Source organism: Oncorhynchus nerka, linkage group LG6 (assembly GCF_034236695.1).
Source record: "Oncorhynchus nerka isolate Pitt River linkage group LG6, Oner_Uvic_2.0, whole genome shotgun sequence".
Lineage (NCBI taxonomy): Eukaryota > Metazoa > Chordata > Actinopteri > Salmoniformes > Salmonidae > Oncorhynchus > Oncorhynchus nerka.
Window position 1 is genome coordinate 24144336 of NC_088401.1, and position 22023 is coordinate 24166358.

The 22023-nt window shown below is 43.8% G+C and overlaps 1 protein-coding gene across 3 annotated transcripts; it reads left to right on the forward strand.

Annotated features, from left to right (window-relative positions):
* The first annotated feature begins 217 nt into the window (after positions 1-217).
* LOC115130204 (serine/threonine-protein phosphatase 4 regulatory subunit 1-like) lies at positions 218-21713 on the forward strand. 3 transcript variants are annotated; one of them, XM_029661099.2, is made up of 19 exons: positions 218-328; positions 473-517; positions 2654-2789; positions 2906-3012; positions 5269-5411; positions 7082-7228; positions 7713-7820; positions 8120-8185; positions 8538-8696; positions 9847-9971; positions 10114-10865; positions 12973-13133; positions 13254-13535; positions 15521-15682; positions 16061-16161; positions 16468-16588; positions 18959-19087; positions 19711-19852; positions 20540-21713. In XM_029661099.2, exons 1-19 carry the CDS (start codon positions 322-324, stop codon positions 20701-20703), a joined length of 3057 nt encoding a protein of 1018 aa, XP_029516959.1. In that variant the 5' UTR covers positions 218-321; the 3' UTR covers positions 20704-21713. The 3 variants fall into 3 exon arrangements, with proteins under 3 accessions (XP_029516959.1, XP_029516960.1, XP_064875489.1); XM_029661100.2 differs by having other exon boundaries at positions 2705-2789; XM_065019417.1 differs by lacking the exons at positions 218-328; positions 473-517 and adding an exon at positions 1392-1528.
* The last annotated feature ends 310 nt before the right edge of the window (positions 21714-22023 follow it).

Genomic DNA, 22023 nt, shown 5'->3' on the forward strand with positions numbered 1-22023 from the left:
CCTTTATTTAACCAGGTAGGCTTGTTGAGAACAAGTTCACACTACAACTGCGACCTGGCCAAGATAAAGCAAAGCAATTACAATATCACAAGATAGAACATTATTATTCAGTCACTGAACAGAATTTGAAGCAATTGATTAAACTATTCTTTGGGCGTTGTACTTTACTATTAACGCCTCTAGGTGGAGTGGTGATTTGTTCACGGATTTGATACTATCCGAACCGCTCGTTGTTCAGTTTTTAACGGCGGCTTCTATTTTCTCCCTCTCCAGTTGAAGCCTCGTCTGCCCATACCACTTTAAATGTAGGACCAGGACAAGATGGCGGGTACGTAGCCTTTATTTACATTAGCTTCGGGAAAATGCGTTATTAACACCTTTTTTCCGTCCCATATTTTAAAAGTTTCGAGTGAAAGTACAATTAAGCTATCAATTGAGTATCCTTTCATTCCGTTTTTGGTTGTTTTTACAGATATATCTTTGCTCAAAGAGGATTCACAGGAGGAGTTGGACGGATGTAAGTTTTCCCCTCTGTTTTTAGTGTGGAACTCTTACTGCTAGGGGTACTAACTAGCTTGCTACATAATTGCCCTGTCGGCAATGGAGTTCATGGGTGGGTCGTCTGAGTGGGCCTTGGGTATACGTGTTGGACTGTCACCTTTTCTTAACAACTTACAAATCTGTTCTTCGATGTGTAAAGAGGTATATTCACATCATACATGTAAATGCTTGCAAAAGTCGTTTTGGAACAGCTAACGCTATGTCACGCGCACGCTGAAGTTGGGTCATAAACTAACCAGCTAGCTTGCAAGCTAATTGGCTAGTTAGCATCTCTCAAACGACTAGCTATCTAGCTTCAGGTAAAGCATATTACCAGTATTACACGTTTCGATTCACTGCTTTGTATTCAATTTGATTTTGAACATCTCGCACTCTAGGTTCCAAACCTAATCCACCGGGCATCTGTGCACGATAGCTAGCTACCTCAGCGGAGGGAGGTTGTTGATTTATTTTCAAAGACTAGCGTATTTTTATGAAATTCGTTCAGGGCCATATGACTCTAGTCACTCAACCTGAACCTCCCCGATGTGGAATGTTAATGATTTTGGATTATTTGGTTTGCTAGCCAAACTAAATTAGTATGAAAACATAACTAGCCAACTAGCTATACTGAACAAAACATATAAATGAAACAATTGACTATTTTACTGAGTTTACAGTTCATATAAGGAAATCAGTCAATTTTAAATAAATCACTAGGCCCTAATCTATGGATTTCACATGACTGGGCAGGGGTGCAATCATGGGAGCCAATCAGAATTAGTTTATCCCCACAAAAGGGCTTTATTGCGGACCGAAATACTCCTGTTTCATTAGCTGTCCAGGTGGCTGGTCTACGAGGATCCCGGAGAGAAAGAAGCCGTATGTGAAGATCCTGGGCTGGCTTGGTTACACGTGGTCTGTGATTGTGATGCCGGTTGAACATACTACAAAATTCACTAAAATTACGTTGAATGCGGTTTATATGGTAGATAAATGAACATTACATTTTTTTGTCAAAAGTTCTGGTGGACATTCTTGCAGTTAGTGTGCCAATTGCACGCTCCCTCAATTTGAGACATCTGTTTTGTTTTGTGACAACTGGCCTTTTATTGTCCCCAGCACTAGGTGCGCCTGTGTAATGAGCATGCTGTTTAATCAGCTTCTTGATAATGCCACTCCCGACAGGTATTAGCTTATAAATAAGCGTTTTGTGCGTATGGAACATTTCCGTGATCTTTTATTTCAGCTCATAAAACATGGGACCAACACTTGTTGCGTTGAATTATTTTTCGATATAGATTTGACGCACCCAGCCGGGCCATTGGGTTTGTCCCATTGCTGCTACTCCCGTACGAACTCGGGAGAGTCGAAGGTCGCGAGCCATGCGTGTTCCGAAACACAACCACACCAAGCTTTCTTCTTTACACACTGCTCGCTTAACCGGGTAGCCAGCCGCACGGATGTGTTGGAGGAAACACCGCACAGCTGGTGACCGAAGTCAGCGTGCATGCGCCCGCCAGCAGTGCCATATTGCAGTAACTAGACACGGTTACAGTACAAGCTAGTTGTTTATGTTGCAAGAGGGTGGATTGCTTTGTTTTAATAGTGCAACATACCCATACCATTGTGAAAACAGTCAAAATGCAAAAGTCCACCTACATATAACTACCTTCCTCTCACAGATCCACACCTGCTTTTAAGCTATGTGCATTTTGTCATTTTTAGATGCATTCATTGTATGCCTATTTCATATGCGTTCTTCTCACCAAATCTGTCGTTTTCACTGTGCCCTTTTTTCTGTTGGACCTTATTCTTTTAACTACTGCTGATATGGTACAAAGGTACAAAACTGTCGTTCTACCCCTGAACAGGCAGTTAACCCACTGTTCCTAGGCCGTCATTGAAAATAAGAATCTGTTCTTAACTGACTTGCCTAGTTAAATAAAGGTAAAAAAAGATATATATGCTAATAGGTTTAGCATTGTTGCCGAGCTTCTGCCACTACTGCATGTCATGTCATTTTACTCGCTGTTCCTCATCACTCACTCACCGGCCTGTCTGGGTGGTGGTGGGTGCCTCTCATGCACAATATTTCCAATGTCTTTAATAGTTGGTGTGGATGACTACAGCTCAGAGTCTGACATCATTATTATACCTTCAGCCTTGGACTTTATATCGCAAGATGAGATGCTGACTCCTCTTGGAAGATTGGATAAATACGTGGCTAGCGAAAACATTTTTAACAGGTAGCTATCCAATGGAACACTATTAGAGCACACACTTTTGAAGACTTTTTACATTTATTCTGGATAATAGTAAAATGGTTCCTTTTTATGCCTGCTTGTTATTGTGTGAATTCCAGACAAATGGTGGCACGAAGTTTGTTGGACACACTTAAAGCTGTAAATGAGGATGAGCAGGACTGTATCACTGTCTTGGAGAGAGTGGGCCGACTGGCCGATGACTCAGGTAAGACCCCATTGCTGAATGAGACGTGTCTGTTTCATATTTAACGGCTCACTCAATTGAAAACGCCAAACCTGTGTCTGTCGTGTGTCTGCGTGCTCTGGACATGCCCCTATTTCTGTGTCATTAAGTAGCCAGCCTGTTCTCCTTAGCTGGTCACCAGTGCAGAGAGAGGCCTATAAATGTTTGATGGAGCGGTGTATTTAACTGACTGTTTACTGCACCTGGCTGCCATTTCAAACGGGTGAAATGCATTTGAGCCTTTTACAGCCGGTCCCTGTTCACCCCCTGGCCCTAACCCTTCGATGTTTGTAGATCTGTAAGGTGAAGGCATGCTAAGGAATATAGCAGAAGGTGCACCACTGCTTCTACCTATCCAAGTTTCAAATTTTGATGTCATGTGCACAAGTACAGTGAAATGCCATTTTTGCAAGCTCTAAATCCAACACTGTAATCAATGTAGTACTAAAAATAACATACGGTAGAACAAAAATGAGAAAGTAAGCAACATACAGGATCAGTTCCAATACCATATTTATACTGAACAAAAATATGAACGCAACAATTTAAATGATTTTACTGAGTTACAGTTCATATGAGGAAACCAGTCAATTGAAATAATTAAATTCATTAGGTCCTAATCTATTAATTTCACATGACTGGGAATACAGATATGCATCTGCCTCACAATGGGCCTCAGGATCTGGTCACAGTATATCTGCATTCAAATCCATAAAATGCAATTGTTTGTTGTCCGCAGCTTATGCCTGCCCATACCATAAACCCACCGCCACCATGTGGCACTCTGAACACAACATTAACATCATCTGTGGTTTTCAGTTGTGAGGCCAGTTGGACATACTGCCAAATTCTCTAAAATTACTTTGGAGGCATCTTATGGTAGAGAAATGGATGTTCCTGCAGTCAGCATGCAAATTTGTACGCTCCCTCAATACTTGAGACATCTGTGGCATTTTTGTGACACAACTGCACATTTTTAGTGGCCTTTCATTGTCCCCAGCACAAGGTGCATCTGTGTAATGATCATGTAGTTGAATCAGCTTCTTGATATCTGTCAGGTGGATGGATTATTTTGGCAAAGAAGAAATGCTCACTAACAGGGATGTAAACACATTTCTGCATAACATTTGAGAGAAGCTTTTTGTGCGCATGGAACATTTCTGTGATCTTTTATTTCAGCCCATGAAACATGGGACAAATACTTTACGTAGTCTGTGTAGCCATTTTGTTAGCTATTTATCAGTCTTATGGCTTGGGGATAGAAGCTGTTCAGGAGCCTATTGGAGTCAGACATCGAAGTGTTAGGGCCATGGGGAAGTGGTAGGGTTTAGGAAATGGATTGGGTGTTATTAGCTGGGATAACTCAGTTTTTCTTGTACGTTCTCTGAATGTAGGATAGTGGACTAGCAGTTTCCTTGTAAGCGCAGGGCATGATAGCGTAATGCAGTAGCCAGTCAATCAAATTTATTTATAAAACCCTTCTTACATCAGCTGATGTCACAAAGTGCTGTACAGAAACTCAGCCTAAAACCCCAAACAACAAGCAATGCAGGTGTAGAAGCACTGTGGCTAGGAAAAACTCCCTAGAAGGGCCAGAACCTAGGAAGAAACCTAGAGAGGAAACAGGCTATGAGGGGTGGCCAGTCCTCTTCTGGCTGTGTCGGGTGAAGATTATAACAGAACATAAGCCCTGCTTAATGGTGCATGCATACATTAGAGCAGCAACCTTAGTCAGTCAGTCAGTCAGTCAGTGGACATGTTTTAAAATAACTTCATCATGAACATCGTTAAATAAAATAAAAAGTGTTTCCCCTAGTGTTTCAAAGGTGGGTGTGCTTTTGGGCAAGCCTGGGAAATATTCTACTCGATTTATTAGTGGATTGATGTATTTCATTCAAATGTAGGCCTACCTAAATTCACATCAGAAGTTAAGAAAATGTAACTATTTCTGCAAACAATTTCTCTCTGTCAGGACAAATGATATCCTCCCTATGGACAGAGGGGGGATATCATTATATTTGTCCAGAGAGATTGTGTCCCCAAAGTCCTTTTTTAAATGACCAACGGCTCTGGTTTCATCATCCAGTCAGGGTTCACTCATGGTTGAGCACTTGTGCTGCTGTCTGATGAAACCAGATCATTTTGTTTTTAAAGGGCCTTTGATCTTCAGACTTCATTGGGCCCTTTTCTACTGTTTTATATTATATATATATATATTGGATGACCTCTCTCTTTCAGAGCCCACTGTAAGAGCAGAGCTAATGGAGCAAGTTCCTCACATCGCCATTTTCTGTCAAGAGAACAGACCTTCCATTCCATTTGCTTTCTCTAAATACTTGCTACCGATAGTCGTGAGATACCTGGCTGACCAGAACAACCAGGTAAAGGAGGCGTGTGACAATTCATTACATTATCCCTCTGTTGTTTTTCATAAACTCAGCAAAAAAAGAAACGTCCCTTTTTCAGGACCCTGTCTTTCAAAGATCATTTGTAAAGAATCTTCACAGATCTTCATTGTAAAGGGTTTAAACACGGTTTCCCATGCTTGTTCAATGAACCATAAACAATTAATGCACATGTACCTGTGGAACGGTCGTTAAGACACTAAAAGCTTACAGACGGTAGGCAATTAAGGTCACAGTTATGAAAACTTAGGACACTAAAGAGGCCTTTCTACCATCTCTGAAAAACACCAAAGGAAAGATGCCCAGGAGCCCTGCTCATCTGCATGAACATGCCTTAGGCATGCTGCAAGGAGGCATGAGGACTGCAGATGTAGCCAGGGCAATAAATTGCAATGTCGGTACTGTGAGACGCTTAAGACAGCGCTACAGGGAGACAGGACGGACAGCTGATAGTCCTCGCAGTGGCAGACCACGTGTAACAACACCTGCACAGGATCGGTACATCCAAACATCACACCAGCAGGACAGGTACAGGATGGCGACAACAACTGTCCGAGTTACACCAGGAAAGCACAATCCCTCCATCAGTGCTCAGAATGTCCGCAATAGGCTGAGAGGGGCTGGACTAAGGGCTTGTAGGCCTGTTGTAAGGCAGGTCCTCACCAGACATCACTGGCAACAAGGTCGCCTATGGGCACAAACCCACCGTCGCTGGACCAGACAGGACTGGCAAAAAGTGCTCTTCACTGACGAGTTGCGGTTTTGTCTCACCAGGGGTGCTGGGCGGTTTCGTGTTTATCGTCAAAGGAATGCGCTTTACACCGAGGCCTGTACTCTGGAGCGGGATCGATTTGGAGGTGGAGGGTCCGTCATGGTCTGTGGCGGTGTGTCACAGCATCATCGGACTTAGCTTGTTGTCATTGCAGGCAATCTGAACGCTGTGCATTACAGGGAAGACATCCTCCTCCCTCATGTGGTACCTTTCCTGCAGGCTCATCCTGACATGACCCACCAGCCATACTGCTCATTCTGTGCGTGATTTCCTACAAGACAGGAATGTCAGGGTTCTGCCATGGCCAGCGAAGAGCCCGGATCTCTATCCCATTGAGCACCTCTGGGACCTGTTGGATCGGAGGGTGAGGGCTAGGGCCATTACAGGAACTTGCAGGTTTCTTGGTGGAAGAGTGGGGTAACATCTCACAGCAAGAACTGGCACATCTGGTGCAGTCCATGAGGAGGAGATGCACTGCAGTACTTAATGCAGCTGGTGGCCACACCAGATACTGGCTGTTACTTTTGATTTTGACCCCCCCCCCCCTTTGCTCAGGGACACATTATTCCGTTTGTTAGTCACATGTCTGTGGAACTTGTTTAGTTTATGTCTGATTTTTAATCTTATGTTCATACAAATATTTACACGTTAAGTTTTCTGAAAATAAACGCAGTTGACAGTGAGAGGACGTTTCTTTTTTTGCTAAGTTTACCTGTTCAAATTTTCAGATGCCTGTATATGGCCTTTGAAATCTACACCTATTTAACTTTTTTGAATGGTGAATTAAGCTGTGAAAATAAACATTTCATTGCAACTCTAATATTTTACTAATGTTATTAATAACTTCTATATAGTGATTGTGATGTCTCCCTAGGTCAGAAAGACCAGCCAGGCAGCCCTGCTGGTGCTGCTGGAGCAGGAGCTGATTGAGAGGGGGGACATTGAGACCCTGGTGTGCCCTGTCCTGGTGGACCTGACCGCCCCCGACAGCAACGACGACGTCAAGACTGAAGCCATGGCTGTGAGTCACGTGACCGAGGAGATGTCTGAAATGGCATCCTATTCCCTATGTAGTGCACTACTTAAGTACATTTTTAAGGGTTCTGGTCAAAAGTACTGCACTACATAGGGAATAGGGTTTTATTTCAGAAGCACGAGTGTGAGGAAATGTAGTATGGAGCAGTTTATTCGTAACATGATGCTCACCATGTTTTTATATTACCAAGCAATCAGTGTGCCACTTTAAGATATGCTACTTTAAAACATTAGCATTTTATGTCATGAGGTTGACCCCTTTGTTTTATCTGACTTGCTATTTCCAATAGCTGTGATATATAGGGGTAGGCTGCAGCCAGCATTCAAATTAATGTTTGCCCTCCTGCAGATAGTGCAAGGCAAGAGTATTTCAAGGCTGTCCATAGGACACATGTAGTCTTTTTGTGATGTGGCCAAACCTCCATGCGGTGTGAGGAGGATGCTGACAGACTTGATTTTTTTGTCTGCAGATCATCTGTAAGATGGCCCCCATGGTGGGCAAGGACATCACCGAGCGCCTCTTCCTGCCCCGCTTCTGTGAGATGTGTTGCGACTGCAGGATGTTCCACGTACGCAAGGTCAGTAGAGTATAGGGTTGTGTTCATTCGCCACCAAATGGATGAAAACCAACTGAAACACGAGGGACTACCTGAAATTGTTATGTTACGATTTTTTACGCTTTCTGTTGTGTACCGTAATGAACACAACCCTGGATTAGACCACTCCCAGGCAGTGTCTATGGGGACTGAACACACTCAAACAGACTTTCTCACATGTAGTATTGGTCTTTTCAGCTATTTTGTTTAATGTATTGTTACATCTGCGTGGGCTTTGAGTCAATGTTTTAGATGTTTGTTTTTTCTGTGTTTTATGGCAGGTTTGTGCAGCAAACTTTGGCGACATTTGCAGTGTTGTCGGAGGAGATGCGACAGAGGAACTCCTGGTACATGTTGACCTCTTTTGGTTTCATTCTCAGCCAACTGACTTGTTAGCCTTGCCACACCAGGGTTTACTCGCATGAGTAATCTGACAGTCAGAAGCTACTATTGCTCCTAATGTTGTTCCCAACTGCCACTGTATTGTCAGTTTTTTTCTGCACTCTGTGTATTGTTCTCTGTTGCAACTGTATTGTGGCATTGAGATTGTAGCGGGTGACACATTGACTCTCTCTCTCTCTCTCTCTCTCTGTGTGACTCCACTTGGCCCTGTGCGACAAGGAAAGGGCATTTCAAGCTCTGACTACCTGCATTTTTTTCTTCTGCCTTCCCTTTCTCTCCCAACTCTTTCCTGTCCAGCTGCCCCGCTTTTTCCAGCTCTGCTCGGACAACGTGTGGGGGGTGAGGAAGGCCTGTGCTGAGTGCTTCATGACCGTTTCCTCGTCCACCTCGCAGGAAGTGCGCAGGACCAAGCTCTCCTCGCTCTTCATCAGCCTCATCAGTGACCCCTCCCGTTGGGTGAGCACTCAACAGAAAGGAGGATTTCTGCCATTTGGCAACCCACAACCTGAGGGGTATCTTACGAAGCAATCTATATCTACTCTGGGTTTTCAAAAGCTAACCAGCTTGTTAGCTTGACATTCCAGTTCAGGTTTCATCCGTACGACGACAGTGGATATTGCTCGTCCAGCCTGCCGTTTCACTCTAGCAGGCTTGTAACTGCATGTATGTTGCGCGTGGCTAGTCGAACACTGAACTCTTCATTGAGACAATGCTGAACATCGATCTATGGGCAAGTCAGTGCCACATTTAAATTTGTGCTGAAATGAAAGGAAAGTTTTATATTACAAATTCATCAGGCGATGGTGTGAAATAGGCTTGTTGAAGTGCCGACTTTGGTGTGCTTATTAATGCACAACCACCTTTCCCTTATTCCTACCGATACAATGATTTAATTCCTTAAAGGTCTTTCTGTGTGTGAAGTTTAAAAGGCATTCTGTCATCACTAAACCTGTAATGTGATGTATTTAACATACAAAAAAACTTTTTGATTTAATTAAATATTTAATCAGTCTTCCTCAAATGAAGGGGATGATGATGATGATGCAGTCTTTGCAAGAGGGAGGGAATCTGATTTCATTGGTCCTCAACTCATCATGGCTCAGTCATTTTATTCAGGTTAAGTGGAGTTAGCCTTCCCCGGAGCACGTTAGTTCTGAAGAATTCGTTGCCATAGAAATTTACCTGACTAAAAAGTCCTGTTACCATGTGTTGAACACAGATTTGACCAAAGTTACCTCGCTAACGCTTCAAACCTGCTTCGTAGGATACCCCTCCATTGGTAAATACTGTTAGCATAGGCATTAAACATTGACCTGGGGCTAGAATGCCATTGTTCATGCTGCAGGTAAATAACTTTTTAGAGAAAATGTGTTTTACTGTGAGGCCTGGTGGTAGTAGTGATTATTTAACAATAGTTAGCCCAGTTTTCCCACCATTATCGAAAATTGACCGGGTGTTTTTTAATTAAAATTTTTTAAGCACTCAGCCTCCTTATTTGAACTCACAGCTTGGCTACTTCTCTACAAGGGGATCTGCTAAATGAGTGTAAGTAAGTGTCGTACTCATTTGTTCCTGGACCTCTTGTCTCTTACTGTGTGTGTCTCAGGTGCGTCAGGCTGCCTTCCAGTCACTGGGCCAGTTCATCTCCACGTTCGCCAGCTCTAACAGTGTTGGCCAGTACTTCAGAGAGGGGGAGGTGGGCGAGTGTTACTGTGTCCACCCACAGAACAGGTGCAGCCATTGTTGGCCTTTTTGAGAAGGCATCTAAAAGGGAATTTACATGAATGGCTGGATCCTTTCATTCTGAAGAAAATCCACCAAGCTTGAGATTTTAACTGCTTTGTTTGTAACTAGCTTCCTTTCTCTCCCCCAGTACTGAGGAGAAACCACGGAACCCGGACACTACAGACCTCTCCCTAAGGGCTAACACAGAGAATTACTCTCAGGGGCAGGGGGAGGACTTGCCTGCATGTACAAATGGCAACCAAGAGGAGGGTTGTCCACAACAGGACTGCGTTTCGACAGGCCACCTGGGGGAGGGGGTGTTGTGCCGGACAGAGGAGGTAGGAGGAGTGGATGTGGCAGAGGAGGGGGGTGGGGAGCAGGTGGCGGACGGTGGACCGTGCTGCGAGGATGCCGACATAGTTCCAGAGTGCCTCTGTGGCGAGAAGAGCAAGAAGGAGCCTTCCTCGCTAACCCCCGACTCCTCCGACACAGTAGGGGCTCGGGAGGAGGAGGAGGAAGCCCCTTCAGGGGATACTGAGAATGAGCCACAGCCACCTGAGAAGCACACAACCTCTAATGAGAAGGATGACCCACCAGCAGACATATCTGAGCCTTCATCTTTGTTTGAGCCAGTAGAGGAATCCCCCTCTGTCAGTCCTCAGGACAGTATTCCCGAGCAGGAGCTCTACAACTCCTTCCACTTCTGGAGGATGCCCATCGCTGAGATGGACCTGGACATTGAGCTGCTCCAGCATGGGGAAAGTTGCCAGCAGGAGTCCCCCAGTTATGGCTCCTCCAGTCACGGCAAGACTAAGGCCTCGGCACCCGTCCTGGACCGGAAACAGCTGGAAGAGTTGATTGAAAACCTGGAGCCTCATATTGATGACCCTGACGTGAAAGGTGAGCTTTGTGTGTGTCTATGAAGCTTTACTTCACTATTAGAGGTTTACACTACAGCTATAAGCTGCTTACTTACCATATCGTTTAACTCGAGGTGGTTATTTTGGTCACTGTTGAAATACGTGGGGTTGTGTCCATTCAGAGACAGTGGCTATTAGTGTGTTGTAGGCTGTATGTAATTCCGTTAGGAAGAAGTTGTCATGGAGTGTGAATTCCCTTGGGCAATAAAGTGACAACCTGTCTTTTCCAAGCTAACCCCAGCAATGTTTCACAGGTAGTTTTGGATGATAGAGCTCAGAGGCTAGCGCTATAGGCCAACGCTTTGAGAGGTTGGACCTCGAGTCCATTTAACAGTTTATCGGTGGAAGGAAACCCTTGATGTCGCTTTGGCATGTGAGGTTAGCACTGAGGTTAGCAGCCTGCTGGCGCCTGGTTATTCTACACAATACAAACGGGAGGATATTTTTGGGCCCGATTTTGAAAGGGACTGAGAGGCAGTAAATAGAAAAATTGTGAGAGGTGTGTACCAGTATATCAATGTCATGAATCACACAATGAAACTAAGGGCCTTGTCAGGTTACCAAAAAGCACTGGAAAGAAGCTTCAAACTAAAGCTGTTGTTTTATGACAGAAATGGCTTTTCCTGCAATCCTCTTGTATTTGTGAGCCTACCTGTGCTGCCTGTAGATGCAATCCATCATACTGCATGGAAAGAGAACTCGACTCATAGGCCAGGCCTATACTACAGATCACCACTGTGTGGGAAATACCATTATAGCAGTTCAATTCCAGAGGAGTCTCCTGAGATTTGCCGTTTCTAAAATGGGGCACACATTACTTTAAATCTCCACATGATCTTGCACTAGTGGCATATAAAAAATGCATTGGTTTGACGAACAATGCATATTCAACTTGGTTGTGTTAGGGTTGGGCGGGATCCAGAGTTTCATACTGTTTCTGTACCATACTGGGGTGTACGGTATTACCAAATGTGCACAGAAGGGGCGCTATTTCAACAACAAATAGCTGGGTTGCTTCTCAACCAAGGGAGTGGGCTCACTCACAATTTTGCCTAAGAACACAGCCATGAATTAAGAATGGTACCAACACATCCTCCGAGAGCAACTTCTCCCAACCATCCAGGAACAGTTTGGTGACGAACAATGCCTTTTCCAGCATGATGGAGCACCTTGCCATAAGGCAAAAGTGATAACTAAGTGGCTCGGGGAACAAAACATCAATATTTTGTTTTTTATACTTCAGTATTCCATAGTAATATCTGACAAAAATATCTAAAGACACTGAAGCAGCAAATTGTGGAAATTAATATGTGTCATTCTCAACTTTTGGCCACGACTGTAGATGTCACCATAGTCTAGCACCGACGGTGACTGAATAATCTGCTTTCTACTATCTACTACAAACTTTGATCATTTGAATCAGCTGTGTAGTGTTGGGGCAAAAACTAAAACGTGCACCGCTTGGGGTCCCGAGGACAGAGTTAGGAAACCCTGCTATAGTTAATAAACTGAGAATCAAAATGGGCTTATTCTAACTCATCAATATGCATTTTAAAAGACAGCTTTTCATCTGTCCAGATGCCCAAATATTTGTAAGCAGGCACACGATCAATACTGATACCCTCCAAAGTACGTATGCTTAAATCGGCAGTTATTTTTGTTTATGTGCTCTAGAGAACATGTATTTAGTTTACCTGCATTTACCTCACTTCATTCAGGTCAGTGTTTCTAATACAATATAGGCATAATCTGTTCAGATAGAGCCGGGTCAACCGTGGGGGAAATGGCATACACAACAGCATCATCGGCATGATGGTTACAAGTTTGTACAGACAAGTCGATATTGTTAATGTAAGAAGTACAGGACCCAGAATCGACCCATTTGGTACACCTTTCATAATATCTAGGAATACTGGATACACAATACAGCTGAGCTATCTGACGCCCATATAAAGGACTACTGTTGTCTAATGAAGGATGTGTAAATACGGCACAGAACGCCTGTTTGACTGACACACACACACACACACACACAGGCCTCAAAGTTTATACACTCATCCATGTCTCCTTTCCTTCCCTCCCTGCAGCACAAGTGGAAGTCCTGACGGCTGCTCTGAGAGCCACCACCATGGACTCTCACCTAGAGGATGCCTTTCTGGAGCCCCGGGACAGCAAGGGGGGACACCACCACGACAACCCCTTTGGAGTGCACCAAATGCCCCTCATAGGAGACCACTCAGACATGGAGGTGAGGGGGAATGGGTGGTGGAGACCTACCTTTTTGGGGTGGGGTGATGTCACGCCTTTTAGAGAAAAGGGTACAGGGTTGTCATGTTTGACCGTGGTTAATCTTGGTGTGTATCTGTAGAGCCGAACCTCGACCCTGCAGATGAGCCACGGTGATGACTCTGAGTTGAGCGACAGCAGCTTCAGTCCAGAGGATGAGAAGAAATCCAAGCATCAGGACGTGATCCCCCAGGCCTTGCTGGACCAGTACCTGTCCATGACAGACCCTTCCAGAGCCCAGACGGTGGACATGGAGATCGCCAAGCATTGTGCCTACAGCCTGCCCGGTGTGGCCATGACCCTGGGCAGACAGAACTGGCACTGCCTCCGGGATACCTACGAGACCCTGGCCTCCGACATGCAGGTAGGTCTACACTCTTTCTTTCTACGTCTCCCGTACACACGCCCTCTGTCAATTCCACTGTACACGTTTTAAAGTGGAAGTGTTTTTCTCGTCAAATGTTCGACCTAAGGCGGTGAACACATTCAGTAGAACGCAACATTATAGGACTTTTTACATAGAAATTTACATCGATTGTGTAGAACCTCGCTCACTTGTAGATTTGGTTCTATTCAGATCAGCTCTAATGGCAACGTTTCTACAGTATCTGAACTAACCCCTGGTGTGGTTAGCATGTAGCGGTGTAATGCCCTGTGCTCTCTCACTGGTCTATTTCCAGTGACAGACGGGACCTAGACTGGAGCATGGAGCAGGTTTACTTCTTATTTCTGCTGCTCCTCCAGCACCTTTTTAAATTTTTTATTCGTGTTTCTCCAAAGCCCCATGTGTGGATCTTATTTTAGCTTGTTGAGTTCCCAACTGCAGTTCTCAAAAACAAGCTCCTGTCCCTTCAACATTCAGTCATCAACCCCAGATTTTGCATGCCTGCAAAGAACCACCTTTTTCCTCAGGCGCTGCAGCCCAAAGGGCTTGACTCCCCCACCCATGTGAGGCCTGTGTATGTGTCTGCTGCTGTCTCCACCTGGCCGCCCCCTGTGTTCCACACACACTCCTACCAGGGTTTCCGTTAGGAAAATGTAGAGCTGGACATTTGACCTGCAGCATTTTAGTCTACTGGTCATTTTGAGAAATTTACCGGACCCATATGCATTGGGTGAGTAACCCGTTTAGGGCGTCCACCCACAGTGTTTAGACTGACAGAAATCAGATTTAGATTATGGTCATTCATATTAACAGAACATGTCAAGGATGCAACGATGTCCAGTCCTTACCTAATTTTGATGCACACTTTGAAGACACTAGAATTACTGTCCACATTTACTTTTCCTCAGCCAATAAGATGAGTAATGAACAACAAAATCACTAGGCTATGTCAATCTACTATCCCCCACAGTAGAAAAGTTGACCTATTCCATTGGTCAGCTTGTTGAGAACGAAATGGCCTATTCCTAACAAACTTTGGGACAGTTGTGGGATGATAGATCCCAAATTCATACAACCAGTAGCCTAGGCTACATTTAAAAAAAACAATTGGTCTGCAGTAGATCAGAACCTTTATCTTATTGTTGATAAACTGTTATTTATTCACATTATAAGCGCACAAGGCGGTAAGCTATGCTCAAATGTTCGTTCCGTAATGCAATTAGCCGGAAAACTCTTCAAAAGAGCTGCAGTTTCATGTGACAAATGAAAATATCTATTAGAAATGTAGAAAGAAAAGATGATCTAATATGCAACAACTACATGGGTTGCTAATACGACTAGGATTGTGCCTTTGGCTACAGGACAATGAACGTTTTTTAAATAAAATTTCCTACACAAATATGGTCTGATTTTGGCAAGGCTACTTTGAAGCAAGGTAAGACATGCCTCGTATGTAGTAAAACCGTTCAGGTTTAAAACGATTAAGTATATGTTTTCAAAATGCATGCTGCCTTTCACTCATTGCAAAGTGGTGTGTGACACTAATGAAGCCTGTTTTCCATTGCCTTTTGTATTTGCTGTTTGAGATGCTGTAGCAGCAGCTCTCGCACTGACAGATTTTCTGCTCAAAGGGTCTCTGTATTCTGTACGTGTGTGATAAAATAAGATGCGTAACGAATATACTGTACATGCACCAATTTAATCTCACTAAATTATGCAAATGAGCCTATAGGCAGATTTTTTTTTTTAATTGCATGACCAGTCAATGTATTTCCATCGATGAATAGCCAAAAGCATTGTTTCGCAATGGATTTTTTTGTTCTTCTCCCGGACAATTTGCCTGGTCAATTTGATCAGCTTTTCGAAAAAAGAATTACCGGCTAACGGAATCCCTGACTCATACAAACCCTTTAACACATCTGGGCCTGCCTGGCCTCTAATATCTGTCCCTCTCCCTCCCCCAGTGGAAGGTGCGTCGGACGCTGGCCTTCTCCATCCATGAGCTGGCCCTGATCCTGGGGGACCAGCTGACAGCAGCTGACCTGGTGCCCATCTTCAACAGCTTCCTCAAGGACCTGGACGAGGTGCGGGTAGGGGTCCTCAAACACCTCTACGACTTCCTCAAGGTCAGTCAGCAGATCAGTGTAAAGAATTAATATTGCTCAAGAGTACCATCTCTTCTTAGATCTTTGTATTATTAGAATGGATAGCTAGCCTGTCATTGCCCAGCGGTTGTCCCAATCACATCCCTGCTTTCTGTTGATTTATCAATTGGTTGACTGCAGCAGAAATGTTTCTACTGTTCCAAATGGCTCATATTTCCAATAGTGCTGCTGTGTGTGATGATGGTATCTAGGGACACCTGCAGTGTCTTCTGTTATGCAGTGTAGAGTTCACTGTTCTGCTGTGTGGTCAAAGAGCCTCTTTCAGCCCCCCTTTCATCCTCTATCTCTCATTCCTTCCCTTGTTCTCTGTCAGCACTCACCCTGTCCCTCTCCCTCTAGCTGCTGCACCAGGAGACGCGGCGTAAATACCTGTACCAGCTCCAGGAGTTCCTGGTCACAGACAACAGCCGAAACTGGCGCTTCCGATCAGAGCTGGCTGAGTAGGTTATCCGTCTGTTACCACACTTTATTAATCCACTGATTTTTCCCTGTGAACTTAGTTGTCACACATACCTTTTACCACCCAGACAAATGGTGGTAGCCCTAGGTATTGTTTGCGCTCTCAGACCTACAGTAAATATGAGGAGCGTCAGTTGTGCCAATGGCTTCCTTTACTGTGTGTAGGTGAGAGAGTTAAACATAGATATAGCCTTTTGAAAGATTGACTCTTGGTGACATTTGGTTCTCTGGGTAATCTCTCTTTTTGAAAGCTGACCAGTGAGTGACCTTCCCCTCTGTGTTCTCAGACAGCTGGTGCTGCTACTGGAGTTGTACAGTGGTCAGGATGTGTATGACTATCTTCGTCCCCTGTCCTTCAGCCTGTGTACGGACCGAGTGTCCTCTGTACGCTGGACCTCCTACAAACTGGTACGTCACCCAGACAGCTCCCTCCAAAATGGGCTCCGCCCTGTTCTTCTGACTTTCTGTAAAAATCTGGTCTCACTTTTTTTGTCTTGTATCATATAATTGAAATGGACTTGTAGCTTTTCATGTTGGGCCATTATATTTCAAATAAATATTTTCCCCTTACCACTTCCACACATGAACATCTCATGTTTTGGTCAATTTTTATACACTGAACAAAAATCAAATGCAACGAAGTGTTGGTCCCATGTTTCATAAGATTCCAGAATACTATATATGTACAAAAAACAAATCTCAAAGTTTGTGTACAAATAAGTTTACTTTCTTGTTTGTGAGCATTTCTCCTTTGCCAAGATAATCCTTACAGGTGTGGCATATCAAGAAGCTGGTTTAACAGCATGATCTTTACACAGGTGCACCATATGCTGTGGACAGTAAGGGCTCTCGAAAATGTGCAGTTTTGTCACACAACCGATTGTCACAGATGTCTCAAGTTGAGGGAGTTTGCAATTGGCATGCTGGCTGCAGAAATGTCAACCAGAGCTGTTGCCAGAGAATTGATGTTCATTTAAGTCTGAGATGAATCCCTTGTGGGGGATAAATTCATTCTGATTGGCTGGGCCTGGCTCCCCAGTTGGTGGGCCTATGCACTTACAGGCCCACCGATGGCTGCGCCCCATAGCTTAGGACCGAATTAATTTCATTTGACTGATTTCCTTAGTTTATGTAAGTCAGCTAAATCTTTTAAATTGTTGCGTTTTTATGTTTTTGGTGTGTTTTATTTTTTATATTACCTAATACTAGTCAAAGTTTGGACACCTGGTTTGGGTTTTTCTTCATTTTTACTGTTTTCTACATTGTAGTATAATAGTGAAGACATCAACTATCAAATAACACATGGAATCATGTAGTAACCAAAACTTAAACAAATCAAAATATATTTTTATATTTGAGATTCATCAAAGTTGCCACCCTTTGCCTTAATGACAGCTTTGAACAATTTTGGCATTCTCTCAACCAGTTTCACCTGGAATGCTTTTCCAACAGTCTTGAAGGAGTTCTCACATATGCTGAGCACACAGGCTTCTTTTCCTTCACTCTGCAGTCCAAATCATCTCAAACCATCTGTTGGGTTGAGGTCAGGTAATTATGGAGGCCAGGTCATCTGATGCAGCACTCCATCACTCTCCTTGGTCAAATAGCCCTTACACAGCCAGGAGGTGATCATTGTCCTATTGAAAAACAATGATAGTACCACTAAGCGCAAACCAGATAGGATGGCGTATCGCTGCAGAATGCTGTGGTAGCCATACTGGTTAAGTGGGCCTTGAATTCTAAATAGATCACAGACAGTGTCACCAGCAAAGCACCTCTACCATCACACCTACTCATCAGACCAAAGGACAGATTCCCACCAGTCTGATGTCCATTGCTCGTGTTTCTTGGCCCAAGCAAGTCCTGTTCTTATTGGTGTCCTTTAGTAGTGGTTTCTTTGTAGCAATTTGTCCATGACCCAGTTGATGTTGAGATGTGCATTTTACTTGAACTCTGTAGAATTTATTTCTGCTGCAATCTGAGGCTGGTAACTAATGAACGTATCCTCTGCAGCATATGTAACTCTGGGTCTTCCTTTCCTGTGGCGGTCCTCACGAGGGCCAGTTTCATCATAGTGCTTGATGCTTTTTGTGACTGCACTTGAAGAAACTTTCAATGTTCTTAATGTTCCAGATTGACTGACCTTCATGTCTTAAAGTAATGGACTGTTGTTTCTCTTAGCTTATTTGAGCTGTTCTTGCCATAGTATGGACTTGGTCTTTTACCAAATAGGGCTGTTTTCTGTATACCGTCACAATACAATTGATTGACTCAAATGCATTAAGAAGGAAAGAAATTCCACAAATTTGCTTTTAACAAGGCACACCTGTTAATTTAAATGCATTCCAGGTGACTACCTCATAAAGCTGGTTGAGAGAATGCAATGAGTGTGCTAGGCTGTCATCAAGGCAAATGGTGGCTACTTTGAAGAATCTAAAATATATTTTGATTTAACACTTATTTGGGGAGGGGGGGGGTTACTACATGATTCCATGTGTTTTTTGATAGTTTTTGATTTATTCACTATTATTCTACAATGTAGAAAATAGTGAAAATAAAAACACTTGAACAAGTATCAACTTTTGACTGGTTGTGTGTGTGCGTGCGTGCGTGCGCGCATGCATCACACATTTTAGTAATTCTGCAGACGCTCCTATCCAGAGCGACTTAGTGCACTCATCTTAAGATGGCTAGGTGGGACAACTACATGTCGTAGTAAATTCAATTTTTCCTCAAGTAGCTATCAACAATGTCTGTATTCCTTTTGTGTATTGTCAGGTGAGTGAGATCATTAGGAAGGTGGCGTCGTGCCAGGTGCTGCTGGCAGACTTCCTGAGTGAGCTGGTGGAGAAGTTCTGCCACTCCCATAAGTGGTCGGGACGACAGTCCTTCACCTTCGTCTGTCAGGTGAGGACATCTTCTCTTCATGTTTGTTATTATTCTCGTCTTCTCCTGACCTATCAAACACAATCATCCAGTAACCACAAAACATGACTTTCTACCTTTGCTCAACCCTAGGGTGATTTTGTAAAATATCCTAAAAAATACAATCAAATATGTTCGCCTGTATTTATTTCTCATAAAGTAAGATCATGACACTCAGGTAAAACATTGCTGACATCTGGTCGTTGCTGGGATATCTGCCAAGATTTAATGACGTTTTTTATTAAGGTCAGTTTTATTGAAGAGCCTTTTAGTTTCCATTCTACAATATTATACCGTGAGTGGAGTGGCGCTGGTAGCGAAGAGGACACTTGACAGTGTACCAAGCACTTTATTTGATTATATGAATGGCCCCATTCTCCGTCCCACAATGTCTCTTGTGTGGGAGAACAAAGAGATCATGATGCCTCTGAGTGTGTGCGACTGAGAGGTCAAGTGTGTGTGTGTGCACTTCCTTTTGTTCGGTCTCATTCATGCTCACACATGGTCACATGCTCCCTGTATGTCTCAAACACACTTACCTTCTGCCGCTCTCTTGCTCTCAACAAACACACTCTGACCGTCCTCCTTCTCTTTTTGCCTGTCAGCTGGTAATTGAGGATGACTGTGTGTCGTTGGAGCAGTTCTCGGAGCACTTGCTGGCCCCTCTGTTACAGCTGGCATCTGACCCCGTGGCCAACGTCAGGGTGCTGCTGGCCAAGACCATCCGCCAGAGCCTGATGGAGAGAGGTACATGCATACACACACACTGGCATGTTGAGCTTACCAATTCCATAGTTAGTACAAGGACAACAAGCAATTATGACTTAATTTGTTGTGTATTAAACACAAATATATATATTTTACACGTCACTCAGTAAGGCCATTTTACTGCCAATGTTTGTCTATGGAGGTTGCATTGCTGTTTGCTTGATTTTATACACCTGTCAGCAACCGGTGTGGCTGAACTAGCCGAATCCACTAATTTGAAGGGGTGTCCACATACCTTTGTGTATATAGTGGGATAAAATAGACTGACTAAAACCACCCACCCAGCAGGTCTTTCTTATAAACGTCTACAGTTTGAGGCCCTCAAAGCATAGTATTAGCTAAAATAAACATACGATAAAGCTGATGAAATGCTATTTAGCAGACACTTTTATCCAAAGCAACGTAGTCATGCGTGTATAGATTTTACGTATGGGTGGTCCCGGGAATTGAAACGACTACCCTGGAACCACTATCAACTCAGATTTGATTGATTGCGGTAACGCAGGAATAATATTTTATTTTTAAAGCCACTTTATTAATCTCCAATGAGGAAACACGGCAAAGACTGCATCTGTAGTGTTACAACATATGTTAATGTTCTCCCAGATTTCGGCAGCTGAACCATTATCACACCTGTCCTCCATGTTTCTTTGTCCTCCCATGCAGAGTACTTCCTGCATTCTGCCAACTCCCACCAGGAGGCGCTGGAGCAGACCCTGGTGGCTCTGCAGATGGACCTGGACAAGGACGTCAAGTACTTTGCCAGCATTCATCCTGGGAGTACACGCATCAGCGAGGATGCCATGAGCACCACCTCCTCGACCTACTGAGCCCAGAGCACTCCCACCCATCTCTCTAAACACACACTCCATCTGCTCTACTGAACTCAAGCCAGGCAGGGGCCGAGGGCTTGATGTAAGCCCTCTTCTACGGGCACTTAGACTTCCATACTTACAAACACAAGCGAAGGACCTGCGCAACAACACAAGTTGCCCAATGCAGTGCAGCACAACTCGACTCACTACAACTTTTTTTTTTTTTGGTTTGATTATACATTTTTTGCCACAGAAGCCTTAAGTGTCTTCCTTAAACGTGAAAATACTTGAATGTCCAGATGGATTTGGTGAAAAACACAACGCATGGAAAGAAACGCACAGGAAACGGAGCTACAAGGACCATTTCTCCCCCTCGGCTCCTCTCGTTCTCCCACGATAGAATCCTCCCGACTTAGTGGAAAAGCCAGTATCTCACAAGCTTTATGGAAGCACATAGCAGGATGACTATCCAACTCAAAATGTTGAAACAATGTTTCTGTAATTGCTTTCCTCCTTTTTGATACTGTATCCTGCATATCAACAAAAAACATCTGTACTATCACAGCCTGGCAGTGGGGGAGCTGTCGGTGGGAAATGCACAGTTTGGAATACAGGGCTCCTGCCTCCATTGTTTTAACTCTAGTGCAGCACATTGTTGTACCCATAGACAGAGGTCCACCCCCTGGCATGCAGGGGGGGGTCCTGTTGTCAATGAAAAATAACTATTGTATTTTTTATTAATATTATGGCTGTCTGTTTTGCGGTGTTTAAGCAAGCAGAGATCTAATTGTAAAAGGTCAGCACACACTCACTTGAAACGGGGTATTTTAACCTGAGAATAAAATACTGCGACCCCCCCCCCCCCCTTCCATTCTCTTTTTTGATTTGTCCCTCTCCCTTATACCCTACCTGTACATATCTCTAGTAACCTTTTTCCATTTTGATCATGAATAGAATTGATACAATTTTGTTCTGTTTTACCTTTCTCAACATGAAATTAAATAAAAAGCAGGCACTAAAACTTGTAGATGTATTTGGTTTGTGTGTAGAGGGCTTGGGACTGAGGCTCTGGAATGGATTTCTCATGCCTTAAAGGGAATTTCACTCAAGCTATCTTTTAGTATGTGTTTCATTAGTCCACTGATACAGTCCCAAAAAGACTGCTGACATACAAAACAAGATATTGGGACATTTTAAGAAATCATCATCATGGTGATGTGGCTGGAGAAACTTCTTAAAATAACCAATATCTTGACAACTTGACTGCTGACATGCAAAACATTTGAGTAATATTCCTTTTTAGGGCTAAAGAGGATTTTTGTGCACAACCGGTGC

Bases quoted from the DNA above. Each gene is read 5' to 3' on its own strand.
- LOC115130204 (XM_029661099.2), top strand. The intron at 3,013-5,268 runs GTAAGACCCCAT...TCTCTCTTTCAG, and splicing joins CCGACTGGCCGATGACTCAG to AGCCCACTGTAAGAGCAGAG. The intron at 7,229-7,712 runs GTGAGTCACGTG...TTTTGTCTGCAG, and splicing joins TCAAGACTGAAGCCATGGCT to ATCATCTGTAAGATGGCCCC.